The sequence below is a fragment of the Gymnogyps californianus genome, chromosome Z (assembly GCF_018139145.2).
Source record: "Gymnogyps californianus isolate 813 chromosome Z, ASM1813914v2, whole genome shotgun sequence".
Classification (NCBI taxonomy): Eukaryota; Metazoa; Chordata; class Aves; order Accipitriformes; family Cathartidae; genus Gymnogyps; species Gymnogyps californianus.
Genome location: NC_059500.1, coordinates 74,453,321 through 74,468,296, shown reverse-complemented (window position 1 = coordinate 74,468,296; position 14,976 = coordinate 74,453,321). Strand labels below are relative to the sequence as shown.

General features: G+C 51.7%; 1 protein-coding gene across 1 annotated transcript; it reads left to right on the top strand.

Moving 5' to 3' along the window:
• The first annotated feature begins 6,139 nt into the window (after positions 1-6,139).
• On the top strand, positions 6,140-9,966 carry CZH9orf24 (chromosome Z C9orf24 homolog). The gene is given in 8 exon segments (XM_050913640.1): positions 6,140-6,277; positions 7,486-7,501; positions 7,504-7,599; positions 8,162-8,274; positions 8,380-8,455; positions 8,578-8,791; positions 8,916-9,005; positions 9,897-9,966. Coding segments are annotated over 8 exon segments (813 nt in total).
• The last annotated feature ends 5,010 nt before the right edge of the window (positions 9,967-14,976 follow it).

Here is a 14,976-nt window from a genome sequence, read left to right as displayed (position 1 = left end):
ACTGTTAGAGCACAGAAATGAGATCTGGGGTCCCTTGCTGCTGTTGGCACATACATGTTTGCTCTAACCTCAGGCAAGTCACATCCCCTCTTGATGTCCATTTCCCTGCCTCTGTTTTACCAGACACCTCTCTGAATGTGTGCTTGCATGTGCCAGAAGGCTGCAGGATGGAGGTTAGTAGAGAGATTAACCAGCTTTGGGGCAGATGTTTGGCAAGGATGTGTTTCCCAGTTATTTGGCAGCTAGCTCTTGCACAACTGGCTTCTCAGTCTGCATGCTGCCACAGAGAATGTGTAAGAAGATTTGGTGGCCCAACAGCACCATCCCCTGCTAGTGGAGCTAAGGAACTTAGGAGTGCAACTGGGATAGTGAGTGCTGATGGGAGGGAAGAGAGCATTGAAGGGCTCCTTTGGGATATTCCCACGGCAGTTTTGTGCTCTTACTTTTAGCATCCATGTAATCATCTGAGGGTATAAACTGGTGCTTTTGCCTGGGCTCTTCCTTTACTTTACTATTCTCCCTTAAAGCTCACACGAGGTATGGCCACTCTTACCTAGAATGAAGCAGGCTTTGTCACCTGGCTGCTGCTTGGCTCAGCACAGCTGCATGTGCACTGTAAATATACCTGGCTTTGACCTCTACCACCCTTCAGAGCTGACTCTTCACATCACTCTCCTATTCTATTCTCATGTCTCAAAGAAACATCTGCATAGATGGGCAGTGCCACAGGGCAAGCTGAGCTAGGTTGAGCCTAAGGGGAAGGCATGGGGAAGGTGCTTTTCACCTCTATGAGAACATGGCATCCTTGTCACTTCCTTTCAAGGCTTTCCTGTGTGAGGATTGCTCCAAACCTTGAACCACATCTCATCAGACAAACCCACCTCTGTTACAGAGCCGCACAAGCTCTGAAGCAGAAAGGCCAACAACTTAGCATAGAGGAAGAGGTTGTGACGTGGGATTACCTACAGAAGATTAATGCAGATAACCAGGTGCAGGTTTCTCACAGGGGCTGGCATCCATATTTTAAGTCCCTGTATTGTGCAGCTGAGCTGCTGCATTGCTTCCAAAAAATTACAGCTACATCCCCTCCTTTGCCCCCTTGACATTGGTGTCAATCCCAGGATCACAGCAGCTAAATGCTGCCTGGCTGAGCACTCCTCTGACAGCTCGCTGAGGAGGCAAAGGCAAGGACTAATTGAGATTACACGGAGCAGAGCACCGTGGCCCACGCAACTGTGCAGCAAGCACATTGCAGAGCAGCACAGACACCAGCAGGACAGGTTGCAGCTTTCCCTGGTGCATGCGGAGAGCAGCTCTTCCCATTGCTTCCCAGACCCATTTGCCAGCAGAAACTGGTGGTGCGCTCGAGTCTTTCTCTTTCTCTAAAAAGCTGCTCCAGCAAAAGATGGATTTGCTCCTGGAAGGAGCCCATCTCGCTGGTTGTGCCTGGTCTGTGGAGCCATTTCCATAGTAACAAATGGTGATACAGGCAGTAGGATTGCATCAGGGAGTGGAAGGTACAAAAGAAGCCTCATTAAAATGTGACTGTCTCAGACGTGTCACTGGAAACCAGCACAGTAGGCACCAGGAAAAAAGGCCACCGAAAGGCCAGTGTTGAGATAAGTCCCATTATCTGCTGAAGATGTTTACCCTCCCAGAGCAGCATTTCTCTCCTAGTTGCCCATCCAGCTGGCCCAGATGAGCTCACCAGGAAGAACCGCTCTCCACCTGGCTGCCTTCTGCCTTCTGCACTCCCAAAAAGCTGTGACTCTGTTTGTTACCCACCTTCCTCGAGCCTGCATGATTTGGGAGACATGAAGTTTGTTGGCAGATGTAATGTAGACCCATGGAGAGAGCTGGAAAACTTGGACAAGCTCTCTTCACGACAGCCCTTCTGGTTTTTATCACCTTCATCTCCATCCCCAGCTCACTGATTTCTCCGCTCAGTTTTTTGCATGGAAAAGCTGAGATAGCAGCTGTGTTCGGCTTGTAGCTGCCTCTGTCCTGAGACAAACCCAAGGCAAACATCAGACCGGTGGGAGATCCAACAACTGTGATGGTGGGTGAGACAGAGAGCAGGCTGGGATTTCTCTTCACCCACCTGAAGGCAGTGGGGCTGACGGTTAGCCAGGCTAGTGTAAAACCTTGGTGTGATCCAGCAAGCCAAGCCAGCCACCTTCACCCTCCCGGGCTCAGTGCTGCGGGAGGTCTGGGACCCAAGCACCAGGTCCAGGCCTGCCAGCCCATGTGCAAATAGACTGGAGACCCGCAGAAGAGGCACAGGTGGGAAGCCTGTCAGCTGTGCCCTTGCATGCGCTGGGGCAGGGTGCTGTGAGACGCGCTAGTAGGGCTGTAGTTGTGCAGGGAGAAAGACTCTTGCGGAGGATGAAGACTTTGCAGGGGAGAAAATTCAGAAAGTATTTTTTTTCCCCCTTTGTGCACATTTTTAACCATTTTTGCTCCTTCCATGAGGTTATTGAACCTTCAGTTTAATAAAGAAGGAAATGAGCCACCATTAAATAGCTTTCTGAAGGGTCTGAAAGCAGGCACCACTTGCATGCAGAGCTGGTCTGTGCCTAACATGTGAACTTCCAGACCTCATTGTACATCCTGTAGTTGAGTCATCATGTGCGCTGTGGGGACTGGGATGGGAGAGTCAGGCGCTGACCACCATGTCAATCAGCCACAGCTTCCCAAACTGAAGAAGAATCAGACCAGGAAGGGGGAAAGCAGCAGCAACAATAGAAGGATAGCTAGTTGTCACAGGTAAACTTTGGTATCCATGTCCAGTGGCTAGTTCTAGAATCGCAAGCCTTGTTATATTGCACACATCCTCCTTCCACTCCTCTTTTCTCAAAGCAGCTATCGTCTTTCCTCCCCCCCCCCATGCACTAGTGATGAGCATCAGAGGCAGTTGCACCAAAGTGACTCTCAGTCCAGTTCTGCATCCCCCTTCCCACCCAAACCCAAGGCAGTCCGGACAGTTGTTGGCCATCACAAGTCTTAATTTTTAGTAACTCCACTTGGGTTTCTTTCCTCGTGTACCATAGCTTCCTCCCACATGCACTGTAGCAGGGCAGTACAGGAGGCTCCAACCATGTCCCAAGAAGCTTCTTTGCCCCCTGGCAGCACCTTGCAGACATGCACCTTACTGGGAATGTACTGGGTCAATGCTGGTGAGATCTGGCGCTGCCAATCTTGCATAGGTGGCAGCTGATGGGGATCCACCAAGAGAAGCTGGCAGGAAGTGGCTACTGTCCCTTTTTTTTCTTTTTTGAGGGAGAGGGGGATTTTTTTGGCATTATGATTATTGTCCACCTTCCAGTGGCCAAGTTCTGGGCTGCATTAATAACTGGGGTTAATTGGCTGTCCAGGCAGGTATGGAGCTTCACACCAACCTTAATAGCAAACACCGTAGCTGTATCCAGAGCCTGGATACAAGCTGGGTTTCTCCTGAGCTGGCAAAGTGCTTTCAGCAGGCTCCAGATAGCTATTTCTGGCAGACAGGGAAATAGCACTCCTCAGAGTCCGATCAAATCTGCACTTCCATTTTGTGTCCTCAGCTTGGAAAAAAATCAATCCAAGCAAATGCTTCCCAGGTCTCCTTCCCCGTGTGGTGCCTGGCGCTCCAGGGGAGGGGATGGCGGGAGGCATTTGGGGTCACCGAAAGCAAGATCCTTTTTGGATGTATTTAATGAAAATATCTTTCAGGAGGAGAGACCTCCCAACCTTTGCATTAATCTCAAGAGCAGGAGATGAATTTCCAGCTGTCCTTGCATATAGTGAAACATAGCTGAAACAGCCAAATGCAAAGTACAATTAAATGTAGGGTTTGACCTGAATAACCTTTTAATTAGGAAGATAAATTTGTTGTAGCTTGACCTTAGTCCATGTTAGGAACCTGCTAATCATTTGACATGCAGAGTGTATTAATGCTGCACTTAACTTGGCCATTGGTTTTATCATCTGGTTTGGGAGTTTTTCACTCCCGAAGCATCAATCTGCATCTTGTATGGGGTTTTTTTCTTTCTTTTTTCCTGTTCAGAACATGTAGCACACTGTTGTACTTCTGTTCCTGTCCATGTAGAGTATTGCCTTAAACAGATCAGTTGTGTTGTGGTTTGTTTTGGGTTTTCTTTTTTCTACCATCAGTTTTATGCATTAATTTATTTAAAAATGTGGGGTTTTTTGAAAAACATGAAATGTACAATTTTTTTTTAACATTTCCATTGCAGTATTTATCATTGTTACTGATTGTGTGTAGTGTAACAGAATTAATATTAAAAAGCATACATATGAAAACCAGCCTGCCAGACTGTCATTGGAGTGAACCGTGGTGAGAGGGTATGAACCACACCATCTCCTCTGAGCCCCCAGCAATCGCAGATACTGAAATCAGGGGATGCCAGCCTTCACGCCATGGCCAATACCAGCCTGCTTGTGCCCAGTAGAAGCAGCTGGTGTAGAGCTGTGCCATACGGCACAGTTAAACCCGCTGGGGCTGGCCAGCCCCCAGCCAGCATTTGGGAAGGCTTCTCCTCAAGGCAGTGGGAAGGCACATCAGGCGGGACCCAGCCCCTGCATCTGGGCTATGCCTCTCCTCCCGACAGCGACAGAAGCAGAAGGAAGTGCTGCAGTACAACATCGATGGGTGAAATAACCTTTTCTCCAGCCTTGCAGCCATTTCTGCCCCTTAAAGCTGTTGGCACGAGAGCCGAGCACTGATTTTAGAGTCCAACATCAGCAGCTGGAAACCCCAGGGACTGCTGGGGACAGGGGACAGCCACGGGGGGCCACTGGCTCATGCTGGCAGCTGACCCAGTGCAGAGTGAGTCCCCCCTCAACCAAGAGGCTCGGACCCCACCTCTCTGTAGAGTGGTGCTCCCCAGATCTGTGCCCCAGGGTGCTCCAAGGCCATGGGGGTGGGGAGGGGGAGGCATCACTGACACCCCATGTCCACCCTTCCCCCCAGCCTCCCACTGGCTCCCAGGAGGGGACAGGGCTGATGGAGAGCCTGAGCCTGGCTCAACAGAGACCAGCGGGGTGTGAAAATCAATGGCAACTTGTTTTCTTCATTTCAATGGCACATTAATCACATTTGCCTGGATGCATTCAGGTGCCCCAGGCTGCCCAGCCCCACCGTCCCCTGCAACAAAAGAGCAGGGCTCAACAGCCCTTCAGGGGGATGGGTTGGCATCCACCCTGCCAAAATGGACATGGGTCTTCACTGGTCACCCCAAAAATGTGGCAGCAGAGGGGTTGGGCTTCTGAGAGCCCTCATGGGGCTGGAGCTGGGAGCAGAGCGGGGCTCTGAGTCAGCACTGTGTGACAAGCCAAGCCAGAGTAGGGTTTCTGCTCGGCTCCCCGTCTCGGAGAAAAGCAAACCCAGTTCATGCAAATCCCTCCCTGGCATAACCCGGCTGCCTCTGTGCTGAGATAGATGAGGATCGCTCACTCCAACTGCAGAGCCCATCACAGCACTCAGAAGAGCAAACAAGCCACACAGGGTCACCTAAATCCAGCTTTTTAATTAAAAAGGGCAGACAGAGCAGGCGGTAATTCCCCTGGCTACCCCAGCAGGCTGGGCCAGCAGTGCTTGGTGCTGTGCCCTGGACACTGGCTGCACAGGTGCAGTGCTGTGCACACACAGCTGGGTTGCTGCAGGATTTCCAAGGAAATATGGGAGAGAGGGGCTGGAAAAGCAACAATTGCTGGTCCTGCACCTCCCAAAATAAAATTATCTTGACTAGGACCAGCTGAAACTGTTTCCTACCATTGTTAAGCTAATTGCCTGCAGGAGGGGAGGAAGCCCAGAGCCAGGACAAAGCCAGGAGGGTGCAGCTGTACCCAGGCAGCGATGCAGGCAGCGATGCAGGCAGCGATTGTTGCACCCTAGCCCAGGACCTGCTATTGGAGTGCAGCCACAGGGCTGACAGCCACCAAATCTCCCTGCTCTCACACTATGCTATCACCAATGCACAAGCACCACCCTGGGCTGGCAGAGCAGTGGCACCAGGGCCCCGTTCCCTTTCTTGAGTGGACTGGGAGCCTCCAGCCCTACGCAGTGCTGCTGATCCAGTGGGGCACCCTGGGACCCTCCAGGACTCTGAGTGCTCCCATCCCAGTGGGCTGCCGCACCATGTTCCTCTTTGCCCAAAAACACAAGACCCCCGTCAGCACTTGCACTGACTCCTACTGCCTGCCATGCTCTGTCAAAAAGACCATCCAAGAGCAGGCTCCACTGCAGCTCTGGAAAGAAAACAAGTTTGTGATGCAGGTAAATGCCAAGGGAGGAGGAAACCTCAGGGTTTCTACCCTAACCCATTTGTGGATGCTTAGTGCCGGACAGGTGGCACGGGGACTCATGGGGTGCCTTGCTGCATGGCTGTAATGGGGGGGGGGAGGGAGGGAAGGAGAGGTCATGCTCCCTGGTTAGCAAAGCATTTGACACCCCATGGCCTGTGCTTGCTGGTTTCTTGTCCCCTGGAGCTGCACCCTGCGGTGGCTTTGGGCTCGTGGGGCAGGCGGTCGCCAGTACAAGTTCTCACATCAGCCCTGTCCATCAGTAGGTTTCAGAGTGCACAGGGGGCAGGATCTTGCTGAGGAAGGGGAAACTGAAGCAATGGCAGGGCTCAGCCCAGGGCTGACGCGTGACACGATGATGATGGGGGAGCAGATCGGGTGGCTCTGAGAGCTGCTCCAACACACAGCTCGCAGGTTTGGCTCAGCTCTGACTGGGGGGGCCTCCATGCCAGGGGGACCCTGCAGGGGCCAGGGGGAGATCTGAGTGCTGCAACACCTCTCCCAGCCCTGGACCTGGAGGAATCCCTGAGCCATGGCCTCGCTGTGGGGGGGTGTCCGTGGGACATCACATGTATGCTGTGGATGTGCAGCTCTCCCCACATGGGCTAACAAGCATGCAGGCTCCGATGCGAAGCACACTGCAAACCGGCTCATCTCTTGCAGCCTCGTTAGCCTGTGCATTATAATGAGGGAGCCGGCAGAGAGCATGGAGAGGGATGTCACCACTGTGCAGGGACAGAAATGGCTCATGCAACCAGGGCACCTGTCTGCCCTGCAAGACCCCAGCCCTCTTGGGCTTTGTCAGCTGTAGGAGATTGGCTTCATCCTGTAACTCCCTTCTCAACCTCTGCTGGCCCCAGCCCTGGTGCACCCACCCCATCTCCTGCTCTGCAAAGCACCCGGATGCCTACGGACACCCTGGATGCAGGGGGAAAGGAGCCGGCGATGCATGGCCGTCCTCCGTCCCCCAGTTTTGGGCAAGTGGGAAGCTTGGGGGGGGAAATCACGGTGCTGCTACAACCCCCATGACCACCCACTGCAGAGAGGGGGGCTTGGCGCTTGTGGTGGGTCTCTGGCATTAGACCCTGCCTGGTAATCAGCTTCACCATGTGCCCCAACACCCGCGAAGGCAGGCATTGCTGCATAGCCCGGGCATCTCTCCCCACTCGCTGCTGTCTCTAGGGATTAACAATGCCCCAGTGCAAAATCTGGTGAGCCAAGGTCAGCCTGAGCAACTGATTAAGGCATCGATGCAGGAGTACTACAGGAATGCCATTGACCCTGCTGGCTGGCCAGGTCCGAAGGTACTGCTGAGGTCCCAACTGTCCCCCTCCAGCATCACACAGGGCACATCCCCATGGCCCATGGGGATGGGGGCTGAGGGTAGTGGGAGCAGCTCTGTTCATCCCCCTTTTGCATCCTGTGTTCCCCCCCACAGTGGTGAAGGGACTCTCCCTCAGCAACTGCACTCGTGGCTTTGCCACGGCCGCCTGTCCCCATCCCCACACTGAGACTGTCCCAGTCCCAGGGATGTCTGCAGGTCCCCAGGGCTTGCTCCTCCAGTGGCCCTAAATACCCCCTGGTGGTAGGTGCTGCCTGGGGGACACCCTCCTGGCACACCATAGCCTCCAGGGACCAAGGCTGCGCGGGCAGGGATGAGTAACCAACAGGCTGGAAGTGGTGGGTGTCATCTCCATCACAGATCCTTAACAAGGACTCCGGGAGCAGCACCTCTGACATGCCCTCTGGCCCCATGGCATTGCGTTTCAGGGAGAGGGGGAACAGTTGGGATGCTCTGGCCATCCCCCCACATCCCTGGCACCACAGGACACCCCAGCCTGTTGCTTTTGTGTTGCAGAGAAGTACAACACAGTTTTTTTCAACGAGGACAAATACATCACCTGGAGAATGGGTCCCTACAACAGCACAGCCTGGAATAAGCACTCCTTCTACCTCTCCCTCCTGCCCAAGGTAGGGTCCGGCCCCTCCTGCCCCCCCAAACCGGAGCCACCGGCACCTCAGGCCCTGCAGCGAAAGGGTGGCGATCCTGCAAAGGTTTGCCATTGCTCCTTGCAGGAGACAAGGATGGAGACCTTCCTGCACAGCACACCTGTGCCATGCCACCCAAAACCCACCTGCCTCAATCAGTCCGGTAACTACCCTTGCCCTGCCCCTGTGCTTCAGCTGTAGCTGTGCCTGTGCCATGCCAGTGGCTGTCCAGGTGATGGGCTGGTTGCTCCTCCTCATTCTTACCCTCGCCATCCCTCTGCTTGCAGATGGAGGTGGCTGCCGTCATGCTGCACAGGCTGTCACAGCTCTCACTGCTGTCCCTGCAGCCTGTGTACACCGTGATGGGGAAGGGACCCTTCCAGGGCTACTACAGCCCCTGCTCTGGGCGCCACTACTGCCTGTGAGGGATGGACTACTACATCGATGGGGCCCCTGCCGTCAGAAGGCATCTCCGCATGCTAGCAGAGAGGGCTGTAAGGTTGGGATGGCTTGCCTTGCTTGGGGTGGCTTGCCATGGGATGGGATGGGTTGGGTTGGGATGGACGTGACCCCTCCCCCATACTTGGGGCCACTGCTCACCCTACCTCTGCTGTCTCTTGCAGGAGTATCCTGTGCTGCAGTTACAGCCCCAGAGCAATGGTCTGTGCATCTACACATCACCCCAAGCCATCCTCCCTGTACACAAGCCCTAGGTGCAGACAGGTTCAGTGGGGGGAGCGCTCCAGGCAGGGTGCCCTGGGGAGAAAAGCCTATTATTTTTTCCTAACACCAGCCAGCCTCTAGGTCTCTTTTCATTAGGTTTTCACGCAAAATTACTCAGAGGGTTATTCTGGGGGCGATGGTATGGACTGCAGACCCTGAGGGGTAACGGGTCCCATCACGGTGCCCATGCAGGCAGTGATGCAGCTGCTGCACCTCCATCTTGCAGACTAAGTGGACGGTGACTGGGGAGGGCAGGATGCTATTATGATGCTGGGTTCTGGCGTGTAGGGATTGATTCACGGACTCTGGTGCAGGTAAAACCAAAAAGACCTTTATTGTTTGCAAGTTTGTGCTTATATAGATTCATTAGCTGTCCACGCGCTCAGGCTTGTTCCTTGATTAGTTAATACTTTCTGTTCACGCGCCACGGCTAAGCTTCTGATTGGTGCTGTCGAGCAAGACACGTCTTCTGGCTTCGGTCTCATATCTGTGTTCCAAATTATTTCAGTCTTCAGCTTCTTTTCTGTGCACCTGCTTCATCACTTACTCCCTCATTCTATGTCTTTCAAGGCTATGTCTAATTGTTCAAGGTCACTCGCAACACTACCTGCGAATCCCACAATTCCCCCTTTTTGTTTTTCTACCCAAAATGCAGTGTTTACCATCCTCTGCAGGGCCCTTTGCAGACAGGATAGCAAACATGGAATAATGAGCAGGAGGCCACAAATAGCACACAATAAAATTAGCCCAATCTTTATCAAACCTTTAAGCCAATCATTAATTCCTCAGCCACTAAAAAGACTTTCTATCCAACCCCATCCATCATCAACTTGCAGCTTTTTAACTCCCTCTTTTCAATTGTTGAATGCTACGGTGAATAGATTCCGAGTGATCGGAGAGATTCATACAACACATACCTTCAAGCTCTTCACACCCGTCCCCCTGTGCTAAAAGCAAAAAATCAATTGCTGCGCGATTTTGCAAAGTTGCATGTCTTACTGAATCAACATTTAAAAGCAAACTACTCAAGGCTTGAGAAGTAGCATTGGTCTGCTTGGCTAGCCAACATCCCAACTTATTTAGCGTGGCCAAGGCCTGCGAGGCTGCCACCCCTGGCGCAGCTATAGAAGCCATAATTATCTTTTCACTGTTCCAAAATTCCACATCATCCCTGCACTCTGCCTTGAAGGCATGGGTCGATCGCTTGGAGCGCCGGTGATTAAAAAGTATTGATGTATTTGGGGTTAGCAAAGTGAGCCTCCCCAAACTGCAAGGCCCTCCTTTTATATGAGATGGTATCCCTCCCCATGCACGATCGCCACAGATAAAAAAGATCCCTGAGGGGAGCACCAGAGGCGCATTGCTAGATTTGGAAATATTCGGGCTAGTATAGTTGCACCAGGCTGTATTATTTCTATACATGGACAGAGACGAGTTGATATTTTGCGCCGTCGTTCGATTGCGCCCTGAATAATTAAAATACAAACAGCTGTCCATTTTAACTGAACCCAGGAGTTCAAGTTCCTGCGGCTCCTGTGGTAATTGGGGCAAATGAGCACTCCACCCGTCCCAGTTGTCGACACAGGCGTTGAAACTGGAGCACAAATGCTGGGACTGGGTAGTGTTGGGCCAGGTATCTGCCGGGACTCCGACAAGACATGTTGAAAAAGGGTTCCCTGGAGATAAAATAGACAGGCGAATCAAATCTTGTCCTGTTAGATTCGCTAATGTGACCCACACATTCGTCTTTGGTTGTGGGGGCACCCATATTGCTTGTATACACCCAATCAAACTTAAAAAGGTCGTTATCCTCTCCATTTTAGATACCGGTCTGTATAACAACAAAAATAACGGATTGAATAGATCTCACATATACTATTGATTCTCTTACAACGAATACACAGTGGTGCTAAAGTATGATTCAGATAAATGTGCTGATTACCATTAAAATAAATCAAATGCTTTCTACCAAAATATACAATGTGCAGTAATATATCCACAGCAGTGCTTACAGACTAGACATATAGACACCTGCGGCCTAGCGAGGCCTGATACACCACTCCTTACTGTCCCAAGCAAGTCATTTCCCATCAAAACAGTTTGCGCTGTCACTCAAAATGTCTTCTGATGTCTCGGCAGGCCCTTCAGGGTCTTTTGCGGTTGTCTGTTGTTTGCCTGGTACCGGCAGCTTTGTGAGTGCTGGCCGTACACACCGAGCTGGAACCCAGCGGGGCCCGTGATCTGTCAAAACACAAGCATACCCTCTCCCCCATGTTATTAATGTAAATGGACCTTCCATTTACCATTTAGTAGGGATTTCACCATGACAGGTACATTTTTATCTCGTAATGTTTGCTGTGATGCCTCCCCTAAAGAGTGAAAATGGCAGAGCATCGCCGGTGTCTCAGTATGAGGGGTAAAGGACAGATGATTCAACACATATATTGCTTTTGCTAAGCGTGTCTGCGGGGAGTCTCCAATGGTTCCCCCTTTTTGTTTTAACAACATGGTTTTGAGCACACTAACTGTGGGTACTGCTGTCGAATTGGCGCCCAACCCCGGAACCGCTGCGGGCCGCAGGGTGCGCTCAGCGCCACTCCCGGTGCGCTAAGCCCCGGTGCCTCCCGCCCTGTCCCCGGTGTCGCGCAGAGCACAGCCATGGCCCGGCGTCGCCGGTAAGTTTGCCGGCTCCCGGGGCTGCCCCCGGGGAAGAATGCTGCAGCCTCCGGGGCAGGTTTGGGGTGTGCATCCCTCGGCATGGGGGGGATGACCGGGCTCCCGGAGGGGTGTGGGGGCTGGAGGCAGACAGGGGGGTGCCCCGTCCCGCAGACCCCAGTGTCGTGGTTTAACCCCAGCCAGCAGCTAAGCACCACGCAGCCGCTCGCTCACTGCCCCCCCACCCCTGGGATGGGGGAGAGAATCAGGGAAAAAAACCTCGTGAGTTGAGATAAAGACAGTTTAATAGGACAGAAAGGAATGAAAAACAATGATAATGATAATAATAATATGACAATAGCAATACTAAAAGGATTAAACTATACAAAGCAAGTGGTGCACAATGCAATTGCTCACCACTCATTGACCGATGCCCAGTTAGTTCCTGAGCCGCGATCTGCCCCTCCCAGCCAGCTCCCCCAGTTTATATACTGGGCATGATGTCATATGGTATGGAATATCCCTTTGGCCAGTTTGGGTCAGCTGTCCTGGTGGTGTCCCCTCCCAGCTTCTTGTGCCCCTCCAGCCTTCTTGCTGGCTGGGCAGGAGAAGCTGAAAAATCCTTGACTTAGTATAAACACTACTTAGCAACAACTGAAAACATCAGAGTGTTATCAACATTCTTTTCCTACTAAACCCAAAACACAGCACTATACCAGCTACTAGGAAGAAAATTAACTCTGTCCTAGCTGAAATCAGGACACCCAGGCTGCAGCCGGCAGCGGGAGCAGGCAGGTGCCTGCCTGCTCGCAAAGGCCTGAGGGGAGGGGGGTGTCAGTGCAAACCTGCACCCTGACCTTTGGAGTGCAAGCCTTTCACGTTCGGTGGTGTAGGGGCCGCGCAAGTTTTTCTTGTGATGGTGTCGTGGTTTAACCCCAGCCGGCAACTAGGCACCACACAGCTGCTTGCTCACTGCCCCACAGAGGGATGGGGGGAGAGAATCGGAAGGGTAAAAGTAAGAAAACTCATGGGTTGAGATAATAATAAAAATTGTAATGAAAAGGAAAATAACAGAGAGAGATAAATAAAACCCAAGAAAGACAAGTGATGCAAATGAAAACAATTGCTCACCACCAACCAAACGATGCCCAGCCAGTCCCCAAGCAGCGCCCCCCCCCGCCAACCTCCCCCTAGTTTTTTTGCTGAGCATGACATCATATGGTCTGGAATATCCCTTTGGTCAGTTGGGGTCAGCTGTCCCGGCTGTGTCCCCTCCCAACTTCTTGTGCACCCCCAGCCTCCTCGCTGGTGGGGTGGGGTGAGAAGCAGAAAAGGCCTTGACTCTGTGTAAGCACTGCTCAGCAGTAATGAAAACACCCCTGTGTTATCAACACTGTTTTCAGCACAAATCCAAAACGTAGCCCCATACCAGCTACTATGAAGAAAATTAACTCTATCCCAGCCAAAACCAGCACATTCTCCACCCCTTATTCCATACCATTTACCTCATGCTCAGGTCCCACACTATCCAATACATCCTCATTAACCACCACCACCCCTTCCCATCCTTTGATATAATACACAGATATCATTCCCTTAGTCTATGGGCCACCCCTGTAAAATGTCTGTAAAATGTCCACAAATGTCCACAAAATGTCCATTGAGTTCATTTAGTCCATGACTTTGGGCTCCATCTGTTAATGGTGGTCACTCAGGACAGGAGAGGTGCTGTGTTGCGTGGAGTTATTGGGCACCAAAGCCAGCTCAGGTCGGGTCACTGCTGCACTTGCACTGCTTCTTGTGAGGCTTGTCCTCCATTGATTCAGGTGGTTTCTGCTGTAGTATTTCCTATAACATGCAACTCAAATCATGAGTTACAACAATTTAAAGGTATATCCATTACATTCCCCACCCCTGGTCCCTTTGGACTAGGCCTAAAGTTTTAACATTGCAATGAATTCCTCCTCTTGCCTCTAACTTGGCTAGCAGCGAGAGGTTCCTGCTATAATACCTTTGACGTATGGCAGCTACAGCAGTGGTGACATACAGCATCATGTAATACTGCCATCATACAACTGAAATCATGGATTATTTTCACCCAGGATTAAATCACCTTGACGTACACATTGGACTCCCCCATCCTTCTGCATTACCCACCAAGTGCACCTAGGTCCTTGAGCAAAAGCAATCCCATGAATAGGTTTGCTTTTTCCTGGGGAAGGAGTAACCCACACAGTTTTTCCCAACAAGTTCCTTATACGTACTATGGGGATCTTATCTCCCTCCACAGTGCGCAGGGGGTTTGACTTGGGAAGGTCCAGGTCAACTGGCAGATCCTCTAGTGTTAACTAGCCAAGTGGCTTCTGATAAATGTGTATCCCAATGCTTGAAGGTCCCAGAACTCATTGCTCTCAATGTAGTTTTTAACAATCCATTGTATCGTTCAATTTTCCCAGAGACTGGTGCATGATAGAGGATGTGATATATCCAGTCAATGCCGTGCTCCTTGGCCCAGGTGTTTATGAGGTTGTTTCGGAAATGAGTCCCGTTGTCTGATTCAGTTATTTCAGGGGTGCCGTGTCACCATAAGACTTGCTTCTCAGGGCCCAGGATAGTGTTCCGGGCAGTGGCATGGGGCACGGGATATGTTTCCAACCATCCAGTAGTCGCTTCCACCATTGTAAGCACATGGCGCTTGCCTTGGCGGGTTTGTGGGAGTGTGATATAGTCAATCTGCCAGGCCTCTCCATATTTCTATTTCAGCCATCGTCCTCCATACCAAAGAGGCTTTAACCGCTTGGCTTGCTTGATTATGGCACACATTTGACATTCATGGATAACCTGTGCAATGGCATCAATGGTCAGGTCCACCCCTCGATCACGAGCCCATCTATATGTTGCATCTCTTCCTAGATGTCCTGATGTGTCATGGGCCCATTGAGCTATAAATAGCTCAGCCTTATGCTGCCAGTCCAGATCCACCTGAGCCACTTCAATCTTAGCAGCCTGGTCCACCTGTTGATTGTTTTGATGTTCTTCAGTGGCCTGGCTCTTGGGTACGTGGGCATCTACATGACGTACTTTCACAACCAGATTCTCTAGCTGGGCAGCAATATCTTGCCACAATGGGGCAGCCCAGATGGGTTTACCTCTGCGTTGCCAGTTACTCCACTTCCATTGCTGCAACCACCCCCACAGAGCATTTGCCACCATCCATGAGTCAGTATAGAGATAAAGTATTGGCCACTTTTCTCGTTCAGCAATGTCTAAAGCCACCTGGATGGCTTTCACCTCTGCAAACTGACT